Here is a 25583-nt window from a genome sequence, read left to right on the forward strand (position 1 = left end):
TTCTGAATTGTTACAAGAATATTTGCCTCCACCAAACTCTCAGTTTGACCATTTCTTTTTTTTTTATTTGAAGGCACCAAAGACTGATCACCGTCTTGTGGAAGACACCAACAGGGTCTCACCTCAGTGAGGGGGTGGCGAGGGCGACTTAGTGCCCAAATTTCTCTCCCTCATTCCTCTCACCTCTCTCTCTCTCTCTCAGAAAAGTCCAGAACCTTCGTGAGACAACCAGGATCTCTTGCAAGTGACAGGAGTGAATTTTCATATTGCGGGCTGGCTTGGGTTTACTCTGCTGGAGTCCCTGTGCATGTGAATTTGTGATCCTACTGTAAATAATCTGTGCCTAGGGGGAAAAATGAAGGGATATTTTGGTTAAATTTTTACAAGTTTTCAAACTCTGCTTCTCTGCACAGTCTGCAAGAGCCAATTCACTGAATCACATTAAAACATAATTGGCTACCACACTTCCATCCTATTTTGAGTGATCCCAAATAACTGAATGGCATCATGGTGCACTAAAGGGCCCCTTTCTGTGCTATACTGTTCTAGGTGCTCCATTCTGACTAGACTCAATTACTTGAATCTTTAAGTACACACTCCTACCATCTCCACACCCCCATCCTTAATGGCCCTACATTCTCTTAAAATCTCTCCAAAACTTATGTTGTTAAACTTGAAAGGGTTCAGAAAAGATGTACAAGGATGTTGCCAGGGTTGGAGGGTTTGAGCTATAGGGAGAGGCTGAACAGGCTGGGGCTGTTTTCCCTGGAGCATTGGAGGCTGAGGGGTGACCTTATTGAGATTTATAAAACCATGAGGGGCGTGGATAGGGTAAATAGTTAAGCTCAAGATTAGAGTGGTGCTGGAAAAGCACAGCAGGTCAGGCAGCATCCAAGGAGCAGGAAAATCGACGTTTCGGGCAAAAGTCCTCCATCACCCCACTCTAATCTTGACTCTAATCTCCAGCATCTGCAGTACCCACTTCCTCCTAAATAGCTAAGGTCTTTTCCCTGGGGTGGAGGAATCCAGAACTAGAGGGCATAGTTTAGCATGAGAGGGGAAAGATTTAGAAGAGACTTAAGGGGCAACCTTTTCACGCAGAGGGTGGTACGTGTATGGAATGAGCTGCCAGAGGAAGTGGTGGAAGCTGGTACAATTACAACATTTAAAAGGCTGGATGGGTATATGAATAGGAAGGATATGGGCCAAGCGCTGGCAAATGGGACTAGATTAGGATATGATTAGATTAGACTCCCGACAGTGTGGAAACAGGCCCTTCGGACCAACCAGTCCACACCCAGTGTAACCCACTTCCCTCTGACTAATGCACCTAATACTATGGGCAATTTAACATGGCCAAATCACCTGGCCTGCACACCTTTGGACCATGGGAGGAAACTGGAGCACCCGGAGGAAACCCACACAGACACAGAGAGAATGTGCAAGCTCCATACAGACAGTCGCCCGAGACTGGAATCGAACCTGGGACCCTGGTCCTGTGAGGCAGCAGTGCTAACCACTGAGCTACCGTGTCACCCACAGTGCTGACCATATCTGGTCAGCATGGATGGGTTGGACCAAAGGGTCTGTTTCGTGTTGTACACCTCTATGACTCTATTTGGATGTGTGCCCGAGATTGAGGGAGTAAATTGATGCTGAGAGTCATGGGCGCTTGGTTACAAAAGACAGCTCTGTTCCCAATCTGATCACCTCATTGGAACACACCGAGTGGGTGGTGAACTCAAGATTGGGCTCCACTGCAATGCCTTGTGCAGTCCAATAGCCCGATGACTTTAACTGTCATGAATCCCACTCCCCTCAGTAGCTATGGGATGCTTTGGTTCTCTGTCCTGAAATCCAGCCCAATTTTGGTGGTGGGGTGGGAGGTGTCATGGGGCAGGTGAAATACTGAAGGAGAGGAAGCGTGCACAGTATGAGTGAAACGATCGATCCAAAGCCTGCATGAGGATATGTTGGACAGAACATGGCTTTAGCAGCCAATTTCCAAGGACAGGAGGGGCATTAACTAGAAAAAGCAGATTCAAATTAGCAAGAGAACCAGAGGGGAAGCAAGCTGACTTATCCTTTCAAACAGCAATTGGGCATATCTAGAATGCTTGGCCTGAGATGCTGCTGGAAGGCTATTCTTTCAAAATACATTGAATAAATGTTTGAAGTAGAAACTATTTGCAGGATGTTGGGAAAAAGGCATTGGTAGTGCGGCTGTTTGGACACCTCTTTCAAAGAGCCAACATCAGGCTGCATGACTTCTTTTTACTGATGCATCATCTGAAATATTCCAATTCGAACTGATCCCAGAGGGGCCCCGACCCTCCAGAGGTGCTGGTGTCAACACCAGTCACTATATTTCCAGGGAGATCCTCCTGTTCGGTTGGAGTGTATGATGGCTCTGTTGTTAGCGCTGCTCTCTCACAGTGCCAGGGATCTGGGTTCAGTTCCACCCTCGGGTGACTGTGTGGAGTTTGCACATTCTCCATATGGGTTTCCTCCGGGTGCTCCGGTTTCCTCCCATAGTCCAAAGATGTACAGGTTAGGGTGGATTGGCCATGGTAAATTGCCCATGGTGTCCAAGAATAGGGTAGGGAGAATGCTTTTTTGGAGAGTTAGTTTGGACTCAATGGGTTGAATGGCCTGCTTCCACACTGTAGGGATTCTATGTCCCATGGATGTGCTTGTAGTATCCTTTAGGGTGCCACATTGTGGAGTGTGTGTGGTAGGACTGGGCATTGAGAATGTGCACCTTCCTGGTCTCTCTCAGCTGCCCAGCCAGTCTGGCATGTCTAGTGGATATGGCATCTTCTCAATCTCCCACTCCCCTGGCATTTGATCTGTTCAAACCTCAAGCGCAGAGAAATGGTGAACTTGTTCTTCATAGCTACATCCACGAATTAAGTTGGGGCAGATATTTCCCTCACCTTCTCTCTCCCTCGTCCATAGTTAATTCTATAACAAGAGTATTTATACCGTGTAAACTGTGAGCTTTGTGATAGTCTTGATGGTGTCCATTGTACTTTCTGTAAAATGTTCTCAACAGAACTGGTATTTATTTATTTATTGCATGTTTCTATATTTCTGGAGTGTATTATGAGAAGTTGGCTGATTTTTAATGACCATGAAAATAAAATCTTGTATAATACCAACAGAGATGGATTTTGTTGTGATTTCCCGCCATTCTCAGGAGGGCAGTGACCATTAGCACACAGAGTGTCTGGATGGTCAGGCTATCATAACCCTAGCACTTGCTTCAGCAGCACACTGATTTACAAATTCTCATCCTTCTAGTCTAATCCCTCCACAATATTTCCCTCTCCCCAGTCTCTTCCCACTCCCTCAACCCTCAGTGATCTCTTTGCTCCTCAGACTTTGGCCTCTAGAGAACACCCCCCACTAATTTTTAATTCCTTCACCACTGGTGGCTGTTCCTTCATTTGCTATGGGCCACAGGCTTTGGAAACCCTGGCTGAACACTGATTTCCTGTCTTCCCTGTCATCTTCGTCCTACAAGATATTCCTGGATGTCTCCCTCTGTCTAACTGTTGACCATTCACAGCTTGATTTGAGGATTTGCAGTGCTATGTTCTGTCCCCAGAATCACTTTCATCTCGAACCGTCCAATTTTAGACATTGATCTTTCCACTGCTTGGGAAAGATGGGCTGAATAGCCTCTTGGTGCATTGCAAGCTTTCATAAGAACTCCCCATTTTTCTTCTGTACCCCTGAGAGCTCTACAAATCCCTTAAACATTTTGAAATGTATTCTTTCATGGCTCTGCTGACTAGGAAAACACTTGTTGTGAATTGGGCTTGAACTGAGTGGCTTGCTGGGACACTTTACGAGGATCATGGGTGATCTGGCACTCCTCACGTCCACTCTCCTGCCCTTCTCCGGTAACCCTAGATTCCCCGCCTGATTGAGAATCGATCTCAACCGTAAACATACACGAGGCCTCTGCCCCCACAGCTCTCGGTGACAAGGATTCCAAAGACTCACAACCCTCTGACAGAAGAAATTCCTCCTCATCTCAGCCTTAAATGGATGCCCCTTTATTCTGAGGCTGTGCTCTCTACTCTGAGCCTCTCCCATGATGGGAAACACCCTCTCAGCATTGACCCTGTCAAGTCCCTTCAGAATCCCTTATGTTTCAATGAGATAACCTCATTGAACCTCATAACCTGGGTGGCATGGTGGCACAGTGGTTAGCACTGCTGCCTCACAGCGCCAGAGATCCAGGTTCAATTCCTGCCTCAGGTGACTCTCTGTGTGGAGTTTGCACATTCTCCCCCTGTCAGCATGGGTTTCGTCCGGGTGCTCCGGTTTCCTCCCGCAGTCCAAAGATGTGCAGGTCAGGTGAATTGGCTGTGCTAAATTGCCCGTAGTGTTAGGTGAAGAGATAAATGTAGGGGAATGGGTCTGGGTGGGTTACGCGTCGGTGTGGACTTGTTGGGCCAAAGGGCCTGTTTCCACACTGTAAGTAATCTAAAAAAAACTCTCATTCTTTTAAACTCCAGGGAGTAGAGACCCAATCTGTTTAGTCTTTGCTCATAATTATGAGAATAATTTGGTTATGAACAATTATACTCGTACCAATGTGTGTGCATGTGTGACAGTGCATGCCTGTCTGTGTGCATATATGTATGTTTGTGTTTGTATGTGCAATTATGTTTGTATGTGCGTACGTGTTTGTGTGTGTATACATGTTTGTATCTGCGAATGTGTTTGTGTTTGCATATGTGTTTGTAATGTGCTTATGTGTTTGTGTGTGCATAAGTGTTTAGATATGCATACGTGTTTGTATGTGTGAACGTGTTTGTCTGTGTGTACATGTTTGTATGTGCGAACGTGTCTGCATGTGCAAATGTGTTTGTATGTGTGTACGTGTTTGTGTGCGAATGTGTTAGTATGTGTGTACGTGTTTGTGTGCGAGAACATGTTTGTGTGCGAGTGTGTTTGTGTCAGAACACGTTTGCATGTGCGTACATGTTTGCATGTGCGTGCATATTTGTGTGTGCAAACGAGTTTGTGTGTGAGAATGTGCTTGTGTGCGAATATGTTTGTACGTGCAAATGTGTTTCTGTGTGCAAACATGTTTCTGTGTACAAACGCGATTGTATGTGTATGCAAGTTAATATGTGTGAACGTGTTTGTATGTGTGAATGTGTTTGTGTGTGCAAATGTGTTTGTATGTGTGAACGTGTTTGTATGTGCGAACGTGTTTGTATGTGCAAACGTGTTTATATGTGCATGTATGCTTGTACGTGTCAATGTGTGTGTGTGCGTATGTATTTGCATTTGCATGTGTGTATGTGTCTGTATGTGCCTATGTGTTTGTATGTGCATATATGTTTATATGTGTGTACGTGTTTGTATGTGCGTACGTTTGCATGTGCGTGCATGTTTGGGTGTACAAACGTGTTTGTGTGTGAGAACGCGCTTGTGTGCGAATGTGTTTATGTGTGTATATGTATTTGTATGTGTATACGTGTCTGTATGTGCGTATGTTTGTATGTGTGTATATGTTTATATGTGTTTACGTATTTGTATATGTGTACATGTTTGCATGTGCATATATGTTTGTGTGTACAAACGTGTTTGTGTGTGAGAATGTGCTTGTTTGTATATCCGGGCATATTTGTATGTGCAAATGTGTTTCTGTGTGCGAACATGTTTCTGTGTGCAAACGTGTTTGTGTGTGCATGCATGTTTATATGTGTGAACGTGTTGTATCTGTGAACATGTTTGTGTGTGCAAATGTGTTTGTATGTGTGAACGTGTTTGTATGTGCATACGTGTTTGTGTGCATATGTGTTTGTGTGTGTATACATGTTTGTATGTGCATATGTGTTTGTATGTGCATGCATGTTTGTTTGTGTGTATGTGCATACGTGTTTGTATGTGCATACGTGTTTGTATGTGCAAGCATGTTTGTATGTGTGTATGTGCATACTTGTTTGTATGTGCATACGTGTTTGTGTGTGCATACGTGTTTGTGTGTGCATACTTGTTTGTGTGCACGTACGTGTTTGTGTGCGTGCATGCCCACCCTAACCAAGCTTACCCACCCACCCTTACCCAATTATACATCTGTAACTTAACCCACTCACTGACCCGCTGTAAAGCTGATTATTCTGAAACATTCCCATGTGCTATTAAATATTTATCCCAATACAGCGACTTGTGCCATAATGAAGGGGAATGCTGGCTTCTGATTTGTTTCTTTCCACTGCTGCCTCTGGGGGGTTCCCATACTGGATTCTGCAGGATCTGACAGTGGACAATTGGCCAGAAATAGGGGGTTGCACACAGAAGGAGGTATAGGCAACTCGGCCTTTCAAACCTGCTGTACCATCTGAGGGGATCACCCCTGATCTGGCAGTGACCGCAGTTCCACCTTCCTGTCTGTGGCCTCAATACCTCTTGGCTCCCAGATCTGTCAATGGAATGTAAGTGTGTAGTTCTGTGTCTGATGGGGGTTGAAGAGAGAGAGGAGGGTTCTGGTACTGTTCAGAAAATCTGTGTCCGTGTCTTAATCTAGAAAGCAAGTTAGTAACAGACAGCACTGGGGCCAATCTTTACTCACTCCCACACTTATTTGCGGAAAGAAAGGTTACAAGCATACACCTCCAAAGCCAGAGCTCCTGTAGTGCTGAGGCAGTGTCCCTGCCTCTGAGCCAGAAACCTCAGATTTGAGTCCCACTTGCTCCAGTGGTCTAGCATTGCATACCTGAACACGTTTATTCAAAATATCTCCTCCTTTGAACTCCAAGTTTTTGTGATATGGTGATAGTGTCCCTACCTCTGAGTCAGAAGGCCTGGGTTAAACTCTGACCTTCACTGGAGATGTGTCCGAGCAGGGTGATTTAATAAAATATGATGGATTATCAGAGACACGTGGCAATATAGAGTTGAGGTGAAAACCAGATCAGCTACGATCTTATTAATTGACAAAGCAGGAGCTGAGTGGTCTACTTGTTATTGTAGAGTCATTGAGTCATAGAGAGGTTAAGCACAGAAACAGACCTTTCAATCTAACTCATCCATGCCAACCAGATATCCTAAATTAATCCAGTCCCTTTTGCCAGCACCTGGCCCATATCTTTCTAATCCCTTCATATTCATTTAACCATCTAGATGCCTTTTAAATGCTGTAATTGTGCCAACCTCCACCACTTCCTCTGGCAGCTCATTCCACACATGCATCACCCTCTGCGTGAAAACGTTGACCCATTGGTCCCTTTCAAATCTTTCCCCTCTCACCTTAAACATCCAAACCCATTTCTCACTAATGCTCTCATCCTGTTCAAACAGGGGTCTCTTTATCTGTGATCAAAACTGAAATACCAATGAAACACAATTAATATACAATTCACAGAAAAAGACCAAGGACAATTTTACCTACACATTCATAAAAAATGGCTGTGTGCCGTGTGGACCTCAATGGGTTAATCACTATTGAATGTCACAGAGAGAGAGAGAGCAGGAACTGAGATGGTTAGACAGGCAGTGTTTTGAACATATCTTTTTCCTCCTCCCATTCTGGTGATGTCATTGCCTGTCACAGAGAGAGAGAGAGAGAGAGGATTTAGCATTAATTTTCTCCCAAACCCCACGGATCGAGAAACCTGCTGGGATTCTGAGGCGAGAGCTCCCAGCCCTCAATCCCTATATCTATAGCGGAGGATGGAACTGAGCTTATTAATTGACATCTTGCAAACTGGTGACCAGGATGCGGTACAGAAAGCACTGCTAGAATTCAACAGAGAGGTGAGGTGCCTGTCTGAGAGAGAGAGAGAGAGAGAGAATCACATTTCCAGACTGTTTATAACATACAAATATATCTTTGCGTTACCCTCCCTCTCTTTCCCCCTAGCCCTACAGCCTCTGTCAGTGCTTCCAGCTGCTGACTCTGACCACATAATTGCAAGGGGGGCTTGGGGAGTGGGGATAGTGTGTTACACATTTTTTTTATAAATAAGATAATTTAACCTGTGCTTTTGCTCAGTGTAGTTAAACAATCCAGGCCACACAAACCAAATCCCCCCCGGCTTAGATTTTTAATCCCCAGGTGGGAATGATCTATTTTTTTTTGGTGGGGTGGGGGTGGTGGTAGGAATTACTGAGCTGGACAGTCCACTGGGTTTAGTTTCTGTTGCATTTGACCAAATGTCAGTGTTTTCAGTTTTAAGTCCACCCCTCCCCTCCCTCCCCTAGAATGTATATAAATCCTCAAAACTACTGTTCTGATCTGATTCAATCCAAATCTGACTTGCAATGTTAATTCGCTCTAGTTGGGGTGGTTAGACAGATGTGGTTGAAATGCCAACTGATTCTCTATCACCCTGGGAGTCACAGGAGGGTTTAACAGCTTTGGTTGCAAGTTAAAACACTTTAAATAAAAACTAGGATAATTTATTCATCTACCTAATGTGTGAGTTCAGTTTTAAATCAATGTATCTTATTGAAGGGGAAGTATAATGTATTTTAAGGTGTTTGGTCACTGTGCCAGAGTTAGCGATAGGAGAATGAGAGAATAGACCAGGGGAATCGGACTATTAATGTGACACTGGGGTCACACTTTACAAAATTCTCCTGATAGGTTATATAGAAACTTTCCAAACTACAAATGATTTCCAACCAAATCAAACCTGGGTAGGCTTTAAAATTCATTTACAAGACTGTGAATATCACTTGTTAGACCATTATTTATTGCCCCGTCCCTAGTTGCCCCTTGAGAAGGTGGGGGGTAAGCTGCCTTCTTGAACCATTACAGTCCATGTGCTCTGGGTTGACCCACAATGCCCTTAGGGAGGGAATTCCAGGATTTTGACTGAGAAATACTTGGAGATGTCTGTGAGTGATGTGACGTTACTAATGGCTGACAATAATCCGGGGGTTGATGTCTGGTTGGTTTGGAGTGCAGGCGTAATGAGCTCTCGTTGCTGTTGTACTATGTGCACATTTGGTCTCCACACTTACAAAGGGATATATTGTCGTTGAGATTAAAACTTTACCAGATTGGTCCCTGTACCAAGAGACTGAGAAAATGGAGTGGATATTCTGTAATGTTTGGAAGAATGAGAGGTGATCTCATTGAGACAGACATGATTCTAAAGGGACCTGATAGGGCAGGTGCTGAAAGCTTCTTTTTAAATTCATTTTATGGGATGTGGATGTCACTGACTGGGCCAGCATTTATTGCCTGTCCCTAGTTGCCCCTGAGAACGTGGGGGTGAGCTGCCTTCTTGAACCGCTGCAGTCCATGTGCTGTAGGTAGACCCACAATGCCCTTAGGGAGGGAATTCTAGGATTTTGACCCAGTGACAGTGAAGGAACGGCGATATATTTCCAAGTCAGGATGGTGAGTGGCTCGGAGGGGAACTTGCAGGGGGTGGTGTTCCCATGTATCCGCTGCCCTTGTCCTTCCAGATGGAAGTGGTTATGGGTTTGGAAGATTAACCTTCTGACAGGGGAATCTAAAATAGCCTCAGGATAAGGGGCTGATCATTCCAGATTGAGCTGTGATCTATTTTCTGAAGGTGAGCGTGCAGTAAAGTGGAGCTGAAAACCAGTGACAGCCATGATTGTGTGGAATGGTGAAGCAGCTGTGAGGGGCCGAATGGCCTACTCCTGCTTCTATTTCCTGTGGTCATATCCAGTGATGTTTCACACCTTGTCCACACCCCAGATGCAGTTCTGACGTTTCTACTAGTTTGCTGGGAGGAACTTAAATTATTTTGTGGAAAATTATTTCACAGAGAAATTACTAATTTATTTTCACCATTCACACATTCCAGTCTGGTTGGATTGAGTCTGAAACATGCATCTTGACTAAGAAATACAGTGTCAATGTGAAATATTTTAACCGGAAATGTTACTACTTAGAGGAAGTGAAATATGCAAAGCAACTGCATAAGTAATCCTGTTTTACACTGAGGTTGATGTTAAGTCCAATAGGATGCATTCGAAATAATGCATCTGAATGAAGATCCATGAACTGTGTAAGTAGGCCATTCAGCCCATCGAGTCCACACAGATGTTCCGAAGAGCATCCTGTCCAGACCCACCGCATCCCTGTAACCTTACATTTCCCATGACCAAATCACCTAGCCTGCACATCCCAGGACACTATGGACAGTTTAACGTGGCCAATCCACCTTAATCTACACACGTTTGGAATCCCATGCAGACACAGGGACAACTTGCAGATACAGTCACCCAAAGGTGGAAACAAACCCAGGTCCCTGGCACTGTGAGGTAGCAGTGCTAGCCACTGTGCTGGATTAATTTGGAATGGCATCATGGTTAGTACAGACATGGTGGGCCAAAGGGTCTGTTTTCTATGCTTCTTTCAGTATAATAACCTTCAGAATAGGACGGGAATAGGTCCCTTTAGCTGTTCCCCATTCAATATAGTAACAGCGGGTTCTCTCCATCAGTGGCATGTTCCTGCCCAAGCCTATCTCTTCGAATGTCAATCTATCAATCTGAGCCTCTAGTGTACTCGGTGACTAAGCATCCGCAGCTCTCTGGTCTAACAACCTCATTATTGTACTCAAATCCTTCTGTGAACTCACTCCTCCCTCCTTCCGTTATCCAATCCAACCTCTCCGTGATATCTGATCTCCTGTAATTCCACCAGCCCCATGCGTTCCTGATTCTAATTGCTCCACTATTGGTGTAGCCAAGCCTTCAGCTCCCTGGGCCCTAAATTCTGGCATGCCCTCTTTCATGCCTGTCTTTCAAAACCTCGCTTCGCCTCTTGAATTCACCTTTCACAACCTCCCTCCCCGACTGAGCATTTGCTCATCTGATGTAATAGATTAGATTACTTACAGTGTGGAAACAGGCCCTTCGGCCCAACAAGTCCACACCGACCCGCCGAAGCACACCCACCCAGACCCATTCCCCTACATTTACCCCTGCACCTAACACTACAGGCAATTTAGCATGGCCAATTCACCTGACCTGCACATTTTTGGACTGTGGGAGGAAACCGGAGCACCCGGAGGAAACCCACTCAGACACGGGGAGAATGTGCAAACTCCACACAGTCGGTCGCCTGAGGCGGGAATTGAACCCGGGTCTCTGGCGCTGTGAGGCAGCAGTGCTAACCACTCTGCCACCGTGCCGCCCACAATGCTTTCTTAAGTGGCATGTTGTCTAGCTTAATGCTCATATGAAGCACTGTGGAATGTTTCATTGCGTCAAGGCCGCTATATAAATATAACTTGTTGCTGTGAATCTTTGAACTTGTTGTCAATCCTTTGAATGAAGAAATCTTGCCTCATCTCAGTCCTAAATGGCTGAGCCCGTATCCTGAGGCTGTGACCCCATCTTCTAGCCTGGAGTAAGTTTGGGGATGGTTGACACTCTCCTAACATTGACCCTGTCAAACCTGGTAAGAATTTCATCTGTTTCAGTGAGCTCCCTTGATGAAGGGCTTTTGCCCGAAACGTCGATTTTGCTGCTCGTCGGATGCTGCCTGAATTGCTGTGCTCTTCCAGCACCACTGACCCAGAATCTGGTTTCCAGCATCTGCAGTCATTGTTTTTACCTCCCTTGTACATAGATCAACCTGAAGACTGCAAGGTCAAAAAAGAACTTGCATTTATATATCTCCTTTCAAGGCCTTCAGAGCTTCACAACCCATTTACAGGGGTATAGGCACTGTTACAATGCAGGAAATGTGTGCACAGCAAGATCCCACAAGCAGCAACACGGTGACTTCCACACAGTCGGGTCCAGCCGTTGGTTGACAGAGGAGTGTAAATTGTTCGTGACAATCGGGGGAACTTTACAGCAAGTTACTTGCTCACTTTCTGAAGGCAGACTCTGTATGGCAGCTCTGTGTGAAAGAAAGCTCCTGAGACAGTGCAGGGCTCCCTCAGCACTGGCATTGAGAGTCTCCGGGCTTGGATCACGGCGTTCAGATCCCGGAGGGAGTCCCTACCCAACAATCTTCTAACACGGAGGTGGGAGGGTCACCCACCGAGCTGCACTCAAGTTACGAGTGTACATCTGACAGTACATCACTGTCATCAATGTTAGTGATGAGAAAAAGCAGAGCATATGTTTACCAGAATGATATTGGGAGCCAAGACTTACATTGAGATATATTTAATGTCATGTGTGTTACACATACAGTGAAAAGTGTTGTTGAGAATCACCACTCTTTGGCGCCATCTTAAAACACAGAAAAAACACAAACTTCAACCAGAAAATACAGCAATAGAGTTCATCTTTACTTTTCCTTCTTGTTTCATGCTAAATACTGAGAACATGGTGGAACATTCCTTAATGTAGAAGCTCAAGGGACAATTTAATCAGAACTTTCCAAGTATGTAGGGAACACACTGGTCAAATAGAGAGAAGCGACTTCTTGAGGGTAAAAACAATGACTGCAGATGCTGAAAACCAGAGTCTAGATTAGAGTGGTGCTGGAATAGCACAGCAGGTCAGGCAGCATCCGAGGAGCAGGAAAATTGATGTTTCGGGCAAAAGCTTAGCTTTTTCCTGCTCCTCGGATGCTGCCTGACCTGCTGTGCTTTTCCAGCACCACTCTAATCTAGAATCCTTCAGGGTGTCCAGCACTCGGGAGCATTAGCCTGAAAATTTGAGTCAGAGCTTTAAGGAGTGAAGTTGTTAAACCTGTTTACACACAGACAAGACAGTTAGAAATTTGGAATTCTCTTCCACAAATGGCAATTTAAGTCAAAAATTCAGTTTTAGAAATGACAATGTACTGATCCACCCTGGACTTGTCTTTTCAGGGATAAAAGATGAATTGTGACATTTCCAAACTTGACAGGTTTTTCCTTTTAATTGATTGATTCTAAACCTGATGTTTTTTGAATCATAGAATGGAGGCCATTTGGCCCATCAGATTCTCCAAAGAGCATCCCACCCTGTCCCTGCCTTTCCCAGGGCTAACCCACCCAGCCTGCGCAACCCAGGACACTATGGACAATTTTACCATGGCCAATCCATCCTAACCTGCACATTTTTGGATTGTGGGAGGAAACCAGAGCACATCTACAGGGAGAATGTGCAAATTCCACCCAAACAGTTGCCCAAGGATGGAATTGAACCCAGGCCCTTAGTGCTGTAAGGCAGCAGTGCTAACCACTGAGCCACTGTGACACCTATAGACATGGGGATTTGGAAAGTAGGGCTTATGGAGTTTGGTCACGTATTAGCCATGATCTTATTAAATAGAGGCAGAACAGATCTGAGGGGCATAATAGCCTCTGCCATTCCATGGCTCTTCCTTCAGTGGTATCACTTGTTCTCTGTAACAGACATCTCCGTCACATCCCATGAGCCCAGAACACAGGCGATTAGACTTGATTTAATTTCTGTTTGAATTGTAATCTGTTTAGTGTTAAGCGGATAGTGTTAGGTCAGATAGTGTGCAGTCTGTTGATGCAGCCACTCTCAGGAACCCATCCTCCACCATCTCCTAACTGCCGAAGACCACTCACAGAGGTCCCTATCAGAAATGCTCCCCCCCACCTCCCCTATCCTGATAGATGGCTGGAACACAAAGCGACCAGAGCGGCCTTTGATGAAAAAGGCCATGTCTGACAGGGCAGTGTTTTTTATTCCATTCTCCCAGTTCCTTCGTCTCCATCACATCTGTTCTGATTATGCCACCTTCCAAAATAGTGCTGCTAACATGGCTCCTTTCTTCCATGACCATGGTGTCCCACCCACTGTGGGTGACAGGGCCCTCAACTGCATTTGACCTGTCACCCTATTCTTCCACCCTTGACCCTTCCCATCACTCACACCAGCCTGATCGAATACCCCTTATCCTCACTTTCTCTCCCACCCAGCCTCCCCATTCAAAGGATCATTCTCCGCCATTTTGGATAACTCCAGCAGAACGCCACCACATCTTCTCCTCACTCTCCCTGTCGCAGGGATCGTTCGCTCCGGAACACACTAATCCATTCCACCCAAAGCCAAATCACACACCCCCAACTCCACGGCACCTTCCTATGTAACTGCAGAAGGTGCAACTCCTGCCCCTTCCCCTCCTCCCTGCTCACCATCCAAAGGCCGAAACAGTCTTTCCAGGTGAAGCAACATGTCACCTGGACCTCCTCCAATCCTGCGTATTGTGTTCACTGCACTCAATGTGGCCTACTCTACATTGGAGAAACCAAGCGCAAGCTGGGTGACTACTCTGTGGAACACCTCCGGTCTGTGTGCAAGCAGAATCCTGACCTTCCCGTAGCCGGTCATTTTAACACAGCGTCCTGCCCTCATGCCCGTGGTGTGTGCCCTCGGCATGCTGCAGTGCCCCAGTGAATCACAGCACTAACTGGAGGGCGAGCATCTCATCCTCAGACCAGGCATTTTACAGCTTTCTGGACTTAACATGGAGTTCAACCCCTTTAAATTGTGAACCCATTCCCATTTTTTTCCCTGGCTTTTATCTTGTTGTATTCTCTGTCACCATGTCCTTCTCTCCCATCACCCCCATCGCAGGGGACTGTCTGTCCTTCCCAGTCTGGCAGCTAGACACACCATCCTTCTGCCATTCTCACATTCCGATCACTTCATCTGAATCATCAACATCTTTTCTCCATCGGCACCCTGCACCCTCACTACTCCCAGACTATAGTGTAAATGCTGCCCCCTCCTCACTTCACTTCAGCTCTGATGAAGAGTCATCTTGACTTGAAACGTTAGCCCGCTCTCTCTCCATGGATGCTGCCTGACCCGCTGTGATCTCCAGCATTTGTTAGTTTTGCTGCTGTTTATTCCTTCATTCTTTGTACCGATGTCGGCAAGGCCAGCACTTATTGCCCTATAGCTGCCCTTGAGTGGATTGGCTCTCCAGGCCATTTCAGAGGGTAGCCCAGTGCATTGCGGTTCAGGAGTGGGAGTTAAGGATCTCCCAGGGTCGCTGTGTGAACTGGAAACCAGGCACAGGCCTATCCCCATGGAACACTGCTCCAGCCCCTGTCCCCAGGGTGGGAAATTCAACTCCAAACTGGATGGGGATAAAATGGCCATCAGTTACAAAATAGTAGGAGTGCAGGGGATTGAACAAAATGACTCCAGCCAGTATTTCTGCCTTTCAGCCTTCAATATTTTTATATAAAAGCTGGCTTTTGTTGCAAAGTGCATGCACAGAGGTTCAGAAGCTAAATGCACTTGGCCCGTTTCTCTGTTTTCACTGAATTTGTTCTGTCAAAATGCGTAATTGGTGAGGGATTTATAAACCCATGCAAGTGACCAATAAAAATCATCCCTCAGCCATTATCTCTGAGCTCTTTTCTGGCTGCCAGACAGCGCACTCTGTTGCTATAGTAATTACATTTAAATCGAGTGACACCACTTGTGTTGTAGTGAAGAGGAGTGTAATGGTGTATTTTAATGGAGGCGGGGGTGAGGTGTTAAGGAGGTTGGGTGAGGGAGGCTGTGTTGCCTGGGTGATGGAGTGTCACACCGTGGGATGTAGCTCACAGTTTGTCACAATGGGCTGTGATTTTAGCATTCCCAAATCCCGGTATTCCCGATCTTCCACCAATCCAGATTTTTCAGAAATTTGAAAGGATAATTACAGCACATTTTCCAGTCATGATTTTTAATGGGATTGGGCTCTTACAATAGGGCTTCCTGATGAAAGGCTTTTGCCCGAAACGTCGATTCTTCTGCTCCTGGGATGCTGCCTGACCTGCTGTGCTTTTCCAGCACCACACTCTCGACTCATTCTTGCAATACTTCAGTCACTGTCCTAGACTGACACTCCAGCCCTGTTGAAAGTCCAGCCCTGCTGAACAGAAAGAGACCCTTCAGCCCATCAGGTCTACACTAGTCATCAAGCATCTAGCTATTCAGACAGGGAGGCAATGGCCTACTGGTATTATCATTGGACTTGTTAATCCAGAGACTCAGGTAATGTTCTGGGGACCAGGATTCGAATTCTGTTGTGACAGATGGTGGAATTTGAATTCAGTGGAGAGGGAAAAACTGGAATGAAGAGTCTAATAATCGCCATGAATCGATAATTGGGAAAGACCCATCTGCTTCACTAATGCCCCTTAGGGAAGGAAACTGCCATCCTTACCTGGTCGGGCCTATATGTGACTCCAGGCCCACAGCAATGGGGTTGACTCTTAACTACCCTCTGGGCAATAAATGCTGCCGAAGTGAAAGTGAGGATGGAGATTAGAGTCGGGAGTGTGACTCTGGAAAAGCGCAGCATCTGAGGAGCAGGAGAATCGACTTTTTGGGCAAACGCCCTTCATCAGGGATGAGGAATAAATGCTGCCTAGCCAGCGATACCCTCATCCTGTGAATGAACAAAATCAATCCCATTCTCCAGCAATTGCCTGTCACTATATCATTACAGTTTCTGCCTGTTCACACTTTCAGGCAGTGAGTTCCAGATATCCGCAACTCTTTGGTTTACAATGATTTTTTTCTTCAAATTTCCTCTAATCCTCCTGATCCACACCTTAAAACTGTGCCGCAAGAACTGTGGATGCTGTAAATCAGAAACAGGAAACTGAAATCGCTGGAAAAGCTCAGCAGGTCTGACAGTATCTGTGGAGAGAAATCAGAGTTAACGTTTTGGGTCCAGTGACCCTTCCGCAGGGTCACTCAACCTGAAATGTTAACTCTGTTTCTCTCTCCACAAATGCTGCCAGACCTGCTGAGCTTTTCCAGTGATTTCTGTTTCTCTTTAAAACCGTGCCCCTTTGTTTCCCCAAACTGAGGGGAAATGTTTCATCTAACTCCATCCCTCATAATTCTGTATTCCCTTAATAAATCCACAACCCCTCTCCCCCAACTCCACAGCCTTCTCTACTTACAGGAAAACAACCGTAGCCTATCCTGTCTATCTTCATCGCTGAATTGTTCCAGCCCAGGGAACATACTCTGAAACCATCTCCGACACAATCCCATCTTTCCTATAGAGTGGTAACCAGAACTGTACGCAGTGCTCCAGCAGTGGCCTCAGTAACATCACATACAGAGTCGAGAGTGTGTTGCTGGAAAAGCACAGCAGGTCAGGCAGCATCCAAGGAGCAGGGGAGTCGACATTTCGCCCTTCATCAGGAAAGAACCCTTCATCATCATTACGTATAGCTCCATCACAACCTCTCAGCTCTTGTATTCAAGACCTGGATATCCAAAAAGCAAGGTCCCCTATGCCTTTGTAACCCTCTTATTGACATGTTCCAGCTGCCTTTAAGGATCTATGGACATTCACTCCCTCTGTACTCCCTAGGATCCTACTGTTCACCATGTACTCCCTCACCTTGTTAGCCCCCCAAAATACATCATCTGGCACTTCTCAGGATCGATTCCACTTGCCGCTGTTCAGCCCCATCTGTATTGTCCTGCTGTACTGAAAGGGATGCCATCTTATAGTCTCGAAGATGGGACTCTGTTTCTCTGCACAGCTGGGAAAAGATCCTATGTTGCAGCAGGGCAGATGTGTTCTCCCTTATATCCTGGGCTAAAATGTATCCGTGTCATACAATCCTTACAGTGTGGAAGCAGGCTATTTGGCCCATCGAGTCTGCACCAACCCTCCAAAGACCATCCCAACCAGACCCATCACATGGCTAATCCACCTAACCTGCACAACTGCGGACACTAAGGGGCAATTTCCCATGTCCAATCCATCCTAACTGCACATCTTTGGACTGTGGGAGAAAACTGCAGACATATGGAGATCATGCCAACTGTACAAAGACAGTCACCCAAAAGTGGAATCGAGCCCAGGGTGTCTGGCACTGTGAGGCAGCAGTGCTAACCACTCAGCACCTTCACGAAGAGCAAATTATCCAACTGTAATTTCACCATGGCTTGTGGGATCTTGCTGTGCACAACTTGACTGCTGGGTTTGTGGCATTACAACAGCGACCACATACTCCCTCTTCTCAGCACCTAACGTGGTTGAGCCTTAGAAAAGATCCCCTATCTATAAAATGGCTCATTAAAAACAAGTACACGCTGGTGTCAGAGGAAGTGGTGGAGGCTGGTACAATTGCAACATTTAAGAGGCACTTGGATGGGTATATCAATAGGAAGGGTTTGGAGGGATATAGGCCGGGTGCTGGCAGTTGGGACTAGATTGGGTTGGGATATCTGGTCGGCATGGACAGGTGGGACCGAAGGGTCTGTTTCCATGCTGTACATCTCTATGACTCTATGAATGTAATTTTCTCACTGCATGATATTTTTGTCTTTGTGTTTCTCTTTTATATATTAGTATGCTCAGAGCTTCTTTTTCAATGCAGAGGAGAGAGAGAAGAGAAAGGTAAGTGAAATTCAACGGGTTTTGGCAGCTCAGCATTATATTTGAGATCTGTTAGTGTATAAAGTCAGATGTCACCCGAGACCAGGTTATAGTTCAACAGGTTTATTTGAAATCACAAGCTTTTGGAGCACAGCCCCTTCGTCAGTTTGGGGTTATGGTCAACAATGACTGGTTGGACCAAAGGGTCATATATGTGATGTATGACTCCATGACTTAGAGACAGAGATGTTACCCATTGCTCCCTAAGACCTCCAGGGGTCGCAAGTGAGACAGGACAACATCCAGGTAGCTATTAGAAAGAAGGTTCAGAATGTCTAACTATCCAATCTTCTACCCAGCGGGCGGCAGTCTGTGTGTGAGTTTCACTACAGTTTTCACTGTGAGTCAATGATATGTCTTTAAATTTAACTTTTGCATCTTTCCTCCCCCCCCAACTGTTACGTCGGCAGCGTGAGAAACTGGAAGAGGTAAAGGATTCTCTCAAATAAAAGCAAAATACCGCGAATAGCTGAAGTTATGAAATAAAAACAGAAAGTGCTGGAGAAACTCAGCAGGTCTGGCAGCATCGGTGGGGAGAGAAAAAAAAGAGTTAATATTTCATTGAGTCCGAAACGACTCTCTTCAGAGCTGAGTTTGGTCACTTTTTGTTTTTATTAAAGGAATCCCTCCTGTAGTTTAGTCCTCAGTTCTTTCAGCATGACAAATTGCAAAATGTAGCCTTTTATTCCTCCTTCCTTTCTCATAGCAATCCAGCCAACCTTGGGATTACCTTTCCCATGTCTTCCTTGCTTGTTGCTGTCTGCTGTTGTGACTCTGCTGATCAGATAGCTTGCTCCCAGTAAGTTGCTTTATATTTCATCCAATGCGTTGCCAATACTCTGATGTTTCGAAAAGGGCTTATGGTTCTCACTTCTCACAATCTCAGGGCACCTAAAATGCTGTATAGACAACAAACTACTTTTCCGAGGTGTAGTCATTCCACTAATGTAGGAAACTAGACAGCCAAATGTACACAGCAAGATCCCACTAACACCGATAATGACCAGATAATAGTACGGCTGAGGGTGAAATACTCAAGAGTGTGGTGCTGGAAAAACACAGCAGGTCAGGCAGCATCCGAGGAGCAAGAGAATAGACATTTCGGGCAAAAACCCTTCATCAGGAATGTGTGTGTGTCTCTGTCAGTGTGTGAGAATGTGTGTGTCTGTGTGTGCATGTGTGTCTGTGTTTGTGCGATTCTGTGTGTAAGAGAATGTGTGTGTGAGAGAGAATGTGTATGTGTGTATGTGTGTGTGAGAGGCAGAGTATTTCTCTATGCATGTGTGTCTGTCTGTGTGAATATGTGTGTGTGTGTATATATATGAGAGAATGTGTGTGTCTCTGTGAGTGTGTGTATGTGAGAATGTTAATCTGTATGCGTGTGAGAATGCGTGTGTCCGTGTGTGCGTATGTGTGTGTGAGAGAATGTGTGTGTGTGTGTGTATGCGTGCATGTGTGTGTGAGAGAGAATGTGTGTTCCTGATGAAGGGCTTTTGCCCAAAACGTTAATTCTCCTGCTCCCCAGATGCTGCCTGACCTGCTGTGCTTTTCCAGCACCACACTCTCAACTCTATTCTCCAGCATCTGCAGTCCTCACTTTCGCCTAGGTGAAATATTGACCCCTACACTGGGAATGGACCCTCTGCTTCCCTTTGGAGTGATATCTCGGAGTCTTTTACAGCTGCTGGAGAGAGTTTGGGTTTAATATCACGCCACCCTCAGCACTGCTCAGGAATGTCTCACAGGATTATTTGGGTTTAAGCCTCTGAAGTTGGTGCCAAATGCAAAATCTTCTTCGTCAGCTGCAAGAGTAGAACCCACTGATAATCATTAGCTAATTCAACACAAGAAGACTTTTGAGAATGCCCAGCCTGATTTAACATTGCTGGCCACTGTGTGGTTGACTGTACTGGACCAACACAGGGGTCAGGGTCCAAATTCTAGCTCACTATAGCCCAGCATTTCTCAAGCCTTTTCTTACTCTAACCCCATTTTTGGATATTGATGGGAGCCCCACCAGGTAGGGTGTAGGGTTGGGAGCCCTGCGAGAGGAAGGTGGCTCCTGTATCTGTGGGAATCTCCTCTTCGTAAAGAGGGATGTGCTTGTTACAGTTCCACGGCGTCCATTCTGTCTCATGGCCCTCACTTGAGCTGCTTGCTCCTACTTTGGGTAGCCCTGCTTCAGAGAGTCATTGTGCTCCCTGTCGTAGAGAATACAGAGCTCCAGACTCTTTTAAAAAATGCAAGTCCCGCGGATTCTGGAAATCATTTTACAGGGTCCAATATTTACTTCAAATGTTACACTTTATGTTTAGATTATTCTTTTAATTTGTACTCCCTCCTCTCAGCCCCACTCTGTCACCCACCTCAACTCCTCCTTGCCACACACACATACACACACATGCACACACATTCTCTCTCACATACACATATACACACACATTCTCTCACTCTCACAGACACACACATACACACACACACACACCACAGAGACACACACATTCTCTCTCACACACACACACTCACAGAGATACATATTCACACAGACACACACACATTCTCTCTCTCTCTCTCTCTCTCTCTCTCACACACACACACAGACACACAACCTCTCCCCCACTTCCCCCAAAGGGAATGCCAGATTCAGAAACAGTCTATGTTTGTTCTGTCTGCTCCACTGTTTCTTTATCAATCATGTCATCTGCTTCCGTTGTCTTTCTGGGACATAGTTCAGGAAAATGAAACGCAAAGAGCACTTTTCCAACTCGGATTCCGACTCTGATTCTGACCATTCGAATGATCCTGAGGTGAAGCTGAGAGAGGTAAGAGGCAGGACTCTTCATTTGGAGGCAGGGCTGGGGTTGGCCTTTTTGGCAGTTTATCTCCCATCGAGTCATTTACAATAACGTGCACTGTCTGATCCTCTGCTCTGTTATTAAGCCATGCTCCTTATCCTTGCGTGTACGTACAAAGGGGTATGGAGCCAAGCTCAGTGAGTGGAGTCATTACAGATCAGCCATGATCCCACCTTGAACTGGTTGATAGTTTCTTTCTAATCAACCTGATCAGAGATGTTGTTACACACTTCTGAAGTAAGTGTGACTTGAACCTACACACCAGGTGGTCAAAATAGAGTCATGCAACACTGAAACAGGCCCTTTGGCCCAACCCGTCCATGCTGATCAGGCTTCCCAAACTGAATTTATCCCATTTGTCTGCAGTTGGCCCATATTCCTCTAAACCTTTCCTATCCCAGTCCCTGTCGAAATGTCTTTTAAATGTTGTAACAGCCCCTGCATCCAACACTTCCTCTGGCAGTTCATTCCACATACAAACCACCCTCTGCGTGAAAAATTGCCCATCAGGTCCCTTTAAAATCTTTCCCTCTCACCTTAAACCTATGTGCATTCCCCTATCCCGGGAAAAAGACCTTGGCTATTCACCCAATCCATGCCCCTGATGGTTTTATAAGCCTCTGTAAGACCACCCCTCAGCCTCCTAACTCCAGGGAAAAAAGTCCCAGTCCATCCAGCCTCTCCTTATAACTCAGACCCTTCAGCCTCGCTAACATCCTTGTAAATCTGTTTTGCACCCTCTCCAGTTTAATGACATTGTTCCGATAGATGGTGACCAGGATTGTAGACAGTACTCCAAATGCTGCCATACCAGTGTCTTGTGTAGCCGTAATGTGACGTCCCAATTCCTGTATTCAACGCTGTGACTGACGAAGGCAAGCATGCCAAACATTTTTTTCACCATCCCGTGGCATCTCTGTCAAGGAACTATGTACCTGCATCCCGAGATCTGTCCTTTTGACAACACTCCCCAGGGCCCTTCCATTGACTGTGTAAGTCCTGCCCTGGTTTGGCTGACAAAAATGCAACAACTTGTACTTATCTGCATTAAATTCCATCTGCCATTCTTTGGCCCAGCTGATCAAGGTTCTGTTCAATCTTAGATCATCTTCTTCACTGTCCACCGGCTTTGGTGTCATCCACAAACTTACTAACCATGCCTCTGTATTCTCATCCAAATCACTTCTTTAAAATCCTGGGATTCCCTCCCTAAGGGCATTGTGGGTTTACCTACAGCACACGGACTGCAGCGGTTCAAGAAGGCAGCTCACCCCCACCTTCTCAAGGGGCAACTAGGGATGGGCAAAATAAAGGCTGCCCCAGCCAGAGATGCCCATGCCCCACGAATGAATATAAACAATATAATATAAGCAAGCCACATACATCAGTGGGGAGCAGCCTGCCACTGCTATTATTGGCAACAAGAAGAAGACTGAAAGAGTTGAGGAACATCACAATATGCAGCATATACCAAAGGTGGTGCAGTGGATAGTGCCCCTGCCTCTGAGGCAAAAGCTCCAGGTTCTCAAGTCCCCTCCAGGACTCTGAAGCCAAGTGTATTCATAATATAGCCAAACAGGTTAAATATCAACTCATCAATCTGTCCAATACCTATAGTGGAAGGTGGGGAGAGTGGGAGAGACCCCTGTGATGGGGAAGGAGTTGGGGCCTGTATTCTGTAGCTCCAGGCTATGATGTGCAGGAAGAAGGTGCCACAGTAACGTGGGAAATGTCTGGGTGAACTGCTCTGAGGTAGGGTCTGTTATGGACTAGGCCAGACCACTCAAAACATTCTTAAGCAGGCAGCCCAGACCATAACTTTGCAATTTGTTTCAGTAAGTGTAGAAAATTACCCGGATTAAGTTAGCGAGGTTGACTACCAGATTTTAAAACAGACAAAAGATTTATTCACAAAATTACACAATGAAACATGAAGAACAGAATAAAGAACCCTACAGAACTCAGTCTATCCAAACTAGACTTAATTATGCTGTTCTGAATATACACAACAGTCCGAATATGCACACTTTCTTAAAAAGCAGTAATAAAATGGAATAAATCCTTCCAGGTTGAAGTTAGAAAGGAGGAACAACAGAGAGTTTAGCAAACTCTTTCTCCACAGCTCACTGTTGGATTCCTAACTAGTTTTGGGCTGAACTGCTCAGCTAGAGAGCTGACCACTCCCCTTTCTTTATACAGGTCACTTCTAAAACATGACCACTTTGGCCTGAAGTCTCATCTGTTTACATATAAACAAAAGGCCTCTCAATATCCCTTCATCTCTGTACCAAACCAATCTAATCAGAGTTCTTCCTGGGAAAAACCAAGGACACAGTCTCCTTGACAAAAGGAAGAGCTTTTAGGAAAGAGGGACCAGCTTTGTGACAGGTCACTGGACCCGAAATGTTGACTCTGCTTTCTCTCCACAGATGCTGCCAGACCTGCTGAGTTTCTCCAACAATCTCTGTTTTTGTTTCAGATCCTGGTAAATCGCCTCTGCACTCTCTCCAGTGCAGTCACGTCCTTCCTACAGTACTCCAGCTGTGGTCTGACTAACCATTTTGTACAGTAGCAGCATTAACCTCCCTGCTCCTGTATTCTAATCCCTTTTTCCAGCTCTTGACCCTGAAGGTTATGGCAGTGCAGGTGAATATCTACATACGGTTTTAATGTTACGAGATTTTCTGACTCAAACCCACAGCCTTTCAGGCAATGCCATTGTAGATTCTGCCCACGTTCTGGGTGAGAAAAGAGCCTCCTCAACTCTCCTGTCAGCCCCCTGCTTCATACCTTAGATTTTTGCCCCTGGGGGTTGACCCCTCTACTAATGTTCTTTCCTGTCCACCCTGTCAGTGCCCCTCATAGCCTTATACACCTCCATCAGATCCCTCCTTAATCTCCCCTGCTCAAAGGAAAATAATCCTGGAGTGATCAACATGAGGTCAACCAGGTGGATCTCATAGAATATGAATTCCCTGATTGGGGCTGTTAATCTGGTCCAATCAGGGAGCCCTGGCTGACAGATATAACAGGAGTGGAAATTGAATAAAGATTTGTGCACTTTGTGTCTCACTGTGTCTCATACCTGCACACACACACCATGGGTGCTAGGGAAAAAATAAGCACTACGGCGGTTAGGCGGTAGTGTGGGGGTTAATAAAAAAAAACAAAAATAAAAACCAGAAGACCATTGCCAAAAAAAAGAAAAATAAATAAATAAACAGGAGTGCCAGGGGTTCTATTCACTCTGAGAGCTGACTCAGAGGGAGCTGGATCAGTGTCAAGGACTCTCCGTGTGTTACTAAAGGGTGACTTGGTCACACAATAGCGGCCTCTGTGGAGTCATTTCAAACCCCAGCCTATCCAAACGTTCCTCATAAATCAGGTCCTCCAAGCAGCATCCTGGTAAATCTCCTCTACACCCTCTCTAACGCAATCACATCCTTAAACCTCTTGAGCGTAGGAGAATGAGAGGAGATCCATTTGAGGTCTGTAAGATGTAAAAGGGGATTGGCAGAGTAGACATAGAGAGTATGTTACTTTGTGGGGAAATCTAGAACAGATGGTCACAGTTTTAGGAAAAGGAGTGGCTGACTTAACCCAGAGATGTGGAGAAATTACTTCTCTCAAAATCTGTAGAATTGATGGAATTGGAGGCTGAGTGAATTTAAGGAGAAGATGGATAGATTTTTAATTAGTTACAGGTTGAAGGGTTACAGAGAGCGGGCAGGAGACTGGAGTTGAAGCTGAGATGAGATCAGCCACAATCGTATAGAATGGGGGAGCAGGCTGGAGGGGTTAAATGACCTACTGCTCCTAGTTCTCACCAACTGCATGTGTTACTGCGGAGAGGGACAGCCTGCTGTGTGTCCCCACGTACCACCGTGGCAAGGAACCGGCTGACTGCAGCTGGGAAAAGAAGGAATACCTTTTGTCAATGTTTTCTGAAAGGAGGGCTTGAGCAGAGGGGCTGGGAATCCTTGCTGTGGTTGTACAGGCCTTGGTGAGGCCACACCTGGAGTATTGTGTGCAATTCAGTCTCTTTATCTGAGGAAGGATGTTCTGGTGATGGAGGGAGAGCAGCCAAGGTTTACCAGACTGAATCCTGGGGTGGCAGGACTGATGGAGGAAGAGAGACTGGACCGGTTAGGACTTTATCCACGGGGGTGTAGAAGAATAAAGGTGGAGTCTCATAAAAACCTTCAAATTTCTAACAGAATTAGACAGGGTGGATGTTCCCGATCCAGAACAAGGTGGACACAGTCGAAGGATACAGGGTAGGTCACTGGGACTGAGCTGAGGAGAAATGTCTTCACCCAGAGAGTGGGGAGCCTGGGGAATTCTCTGTCACAGAAAGCGTTTTGAGGCCAAAACATTGAATATTT

The 25583-nt window shown here is 45.7% G+C and overlaps 1 protein-coding gene across 3 annotated transcripts in view; it reads left to right on the forward strand.

The window, feature by feature from the left end:
• The first annotated feature begins 7577 nt into the window (after positions 1-7577).
• Positions 7578-25583, forward strand: part of LOC122542123 (synembryn-A-like) — a 28955-nt gene continuing 10949 nt past the window's right edge. Inside the window, exons 1-4 of one of the 3 annotated variants that reach the window (XM_043679517.1) lie at positions 7578-7782; positions 18257-18304; positions 18754-18771; positions 21073-21165. In XM_043679517.1, the coding sequence (XP_043535452.1) occupies positions 7699-7782; positions 18257-18304; positions 18754-18771; positions 21073-21165 (243 nt within the window). In that variant the 5' untranslated portion in view covers positions 7578-7698. Of the gene's footprint in view, positions 7783-18256; positions 18305-18753; positions 18772-18865; positions 19143-21072; positions 21166-25583 lie in introns of those variants that run through there. The other 2 variants (XM_043679518.1, XM_043679519.1) reach the window with 2 other exon arrangements.

Source organism: Chiloscyllium plagiosum, chromosome 39 (genome assembly GCF_004010195.1).
Source record: "Chiloscyllium plagiosum isolate BGI_BamShark_2017 chromosome 39, ASM401019v2, whole genome shotgun sequence".
NCBI lineage: Eukaryota > Metazoa > Chordata > Chondrichthyes > Orectolobiformes > Hemiscylliidae > Chiloscyllium > Chiloscyllium plagiosum.